At 39.4% G+C, this 2,381-nt stretch overlaps 1 protein-coding gene across 1 annotated transcript; it reads left to right on the top strand.

Annotated features, from left to right (window-relative positions):
* The first annotated feature begins 355 nt into the window (after nt 1-355).
* Nucleotides 356-2,093, top strand: LOC107301971 (cell division cycle protein 23 homolog). The gene is made up of 3 exons (XM_015831113.1): nt 356-452; nt 1,724-1,805; nt 1,909-2,093. Exons 1-3 carry the CDS (start codon nt 420-422, stop codon nt 2,079-2,081), a joined length of 288 nt encoding a protein of 95 aa, XP_015686599.1. The 5' UTR covers nt 356-419; the 3' UTR covers nt 2,082-2,093.
* The last annotated feature ends 288 nt before the right edge of the window (nt 2,094-2,381 follow it).

The following is a 2,381-nucleotide window of genomic DNA, read 5'->3' as shown; positions in this document are numbered from 1 at the left end:
TATTGTGGCGATCAAAACTGGAGGCAGAATTCCAAGTGTGGTGTTACCAAAGCACTGTAAAACAGTACTAACACTAACAGAATTGCTGCTGTTGAGTAAGGTTCCACCCATTCTGTACACATACATTTGTTTTTTCTTGCCTAAGTGTAAAGCCTTACTTTTCTCACCATTGATTTTCATTTTGTTAGATAGGGCCCAGTGTTCAGATCTGTCGAGATCCATCTAGATCTTGAGCCTATCTTCTGGGGTGTGGGCTAGTCCTGCCAGTTTACTGTTGTCTGCAAATCTGATGAGTTCTCCTTCTATTTCCTCATCTAAATCATTTATGATCGTGTCATGTTGCTTTTTCTTCAGATATCGACAAAGCATTATCCATCTTTAATGAATTAAGAAAACAAGACCCTTTCAGGATAGAAAATATGGATACCTTCTCCAACTTGCTTTATGTCAGAGTAAGTACCTTTTTTCTCAGCCATATTTTAACAAAATACTCCCGATTAGTATTATGTTATTCACAGCCATACAATGTATTCAAACTGTCAGCACTCTCTGGAGCAGCTTCCACTTCTTATAATGCTTTCAGTCACCCTCTGCACAGAAATCCAGTTTCCATATAATCAGCAGCCAGCTTTGGATTAGACGTCTTCTGTTCATTTGGCCTGTTTTGCCACTCTCCCTTGCAGTACTCTCCTTATTCCCTGTTCCACACACACACACCAGCACAGCATCTCTTCCTAACCTACTCATACTTTGATATAGAAAGATGCAGTCCATCTTCATGCATCAAAGTGCTGGAGAAGAGGACAAAAAGCAGGGAAGGGAGGACATACACAGACTGTTGCATGTGACTTTACTACAAATAATTTTCAAACATTCCAAATCACTAAAACATCTTACACTTTTGCTGAAAACCAAGATCCCTTTAAATCAAGATGATGCTTACTTTGATACATCCATGTAGGTTTTTTTGGCAACATGGGTCATTTTCAGGATGTTTGTTTGCCTTCCCATCTTCTCCAAGTACTTATCTCTTTCCAAAATCGGCCAGTTACCTAATGCTGCCATCTGCTGTGGCTTTACTGAAAACTAGATAATATAGTGGTTGTGTTATTTGGTTACAACAGGGGTCTTCAAACTTGGCCCTTTTATGGCTTGTGGACTTCCACTCCCAGAATTCCTCAGTCGGTGTGCCTGGCTGAGGAATTCTGGGAGTTGAAGTCCACAAGCCATAAAAGGGCCAAGATTGAAGACCCCTGGGTTACAATATTGCTACAATAATCAAATAAGGTTGTGGTGTAATTTTATGCCTTTCTTCGCTTGGTTATCTAGAAAAAAACAGTAACATATTAGTAGAGCTCGCTTGATGGATTTATTTCTACAATTGTAGTGTGGCAGTTAAATTCTTAAAGTGAACTAGGTAGTTAACCAAGTGGCTGAATTTCTCCTTCCATTATATATTCAAGATGGACAGTATTTAATATTTATTTGTTACGGATATGTAGGGGTGTGGGTCTGTACATATGTTGTATATAGTATGTTTTAGGTGTGTGTCATATATGTGTTTCACTTTGAGAGCGGGCAACTAAATTTCATTTTTTGATGTGTGCCATTGTGCCCAGTAAAAAAATGACAATAAAGGTTATCTTATCTTATCTTCCTAATTTCCTTTTGCAACGGAGTAAATTTTCATTTCCCCCCCACTTTTTTCCCCTCCCCTTACTAGGGTATGAAGCCCGAATTGAGCTATTTGGCCCATAACCTATGTGAGATTGACAAGTACCGTGTAGAAACTTGCTGTGTAATTGGTGAGAAACTTTTCATGTTCTTTTCTTGAAGAAACTGTGATTTTTTTCCCCTTTTAAACAGTGCCAGTGAAGCTATTATTATTATTATTATTATTTAACTTAGGGAACTATTACAGTTTGCGTTCCCAGCATGAGAAAGCAGCCCTCTATTTCCAGCGAGCCCTGAAGCTGAATCCTCGATACCTTGGAGCATGGACCCTTATGGGGCATGAATACATGGAGATGAAAAATACATCAGCAGCTATTCAAGCATACAGGTCTGTGTGTAAGAGTTAAGCTCAGTTGCCTGGGATTGGAATTGCTTTAACTGGGATGTTACTTTTTACAGAAATTTTACCCTGTGCCAAACTAAATGCTCTGGGCATCAAATGAGAAAAGATTTATAGCAATAGCAGACTTATATACCGCTTCACCGTGCTTTACAGCCCTCTCTAAGCGGTTTACAGAGTCAGCATAATATTGCCCCCAACAATCTGGGTCCTCATTTTACAAACTTCAAAAGGATGAAAGGCTGAGTCAACCTTGAGCCAGCAGAATTAGAACTGCTGGGAGTCAGCAGAATTAGCCTGCAGTACT

Source organism: Protobothrops mucrosquamatus, unplaced genomic scaffold (assembly GCF_001527695.2).
Source record: "Protobothrops mucrosquamatus isolate PMUCROS unplaced genomic scaffold, P.Mucros_1.0 scaffold21173, whole genome shotgun sequence".
Classification (NCBI taxonomy): Eukaryota; Metazoa; Chordata; class Lepidosauria; order Squamata; family Viperidae; genus Protobothrops; species Protobothrops mucrosquamatus.
Note: the sequence above shows the minus strand (reverse complement) of the source record. Positions and strands in the feature narration are given on the sequence as shown.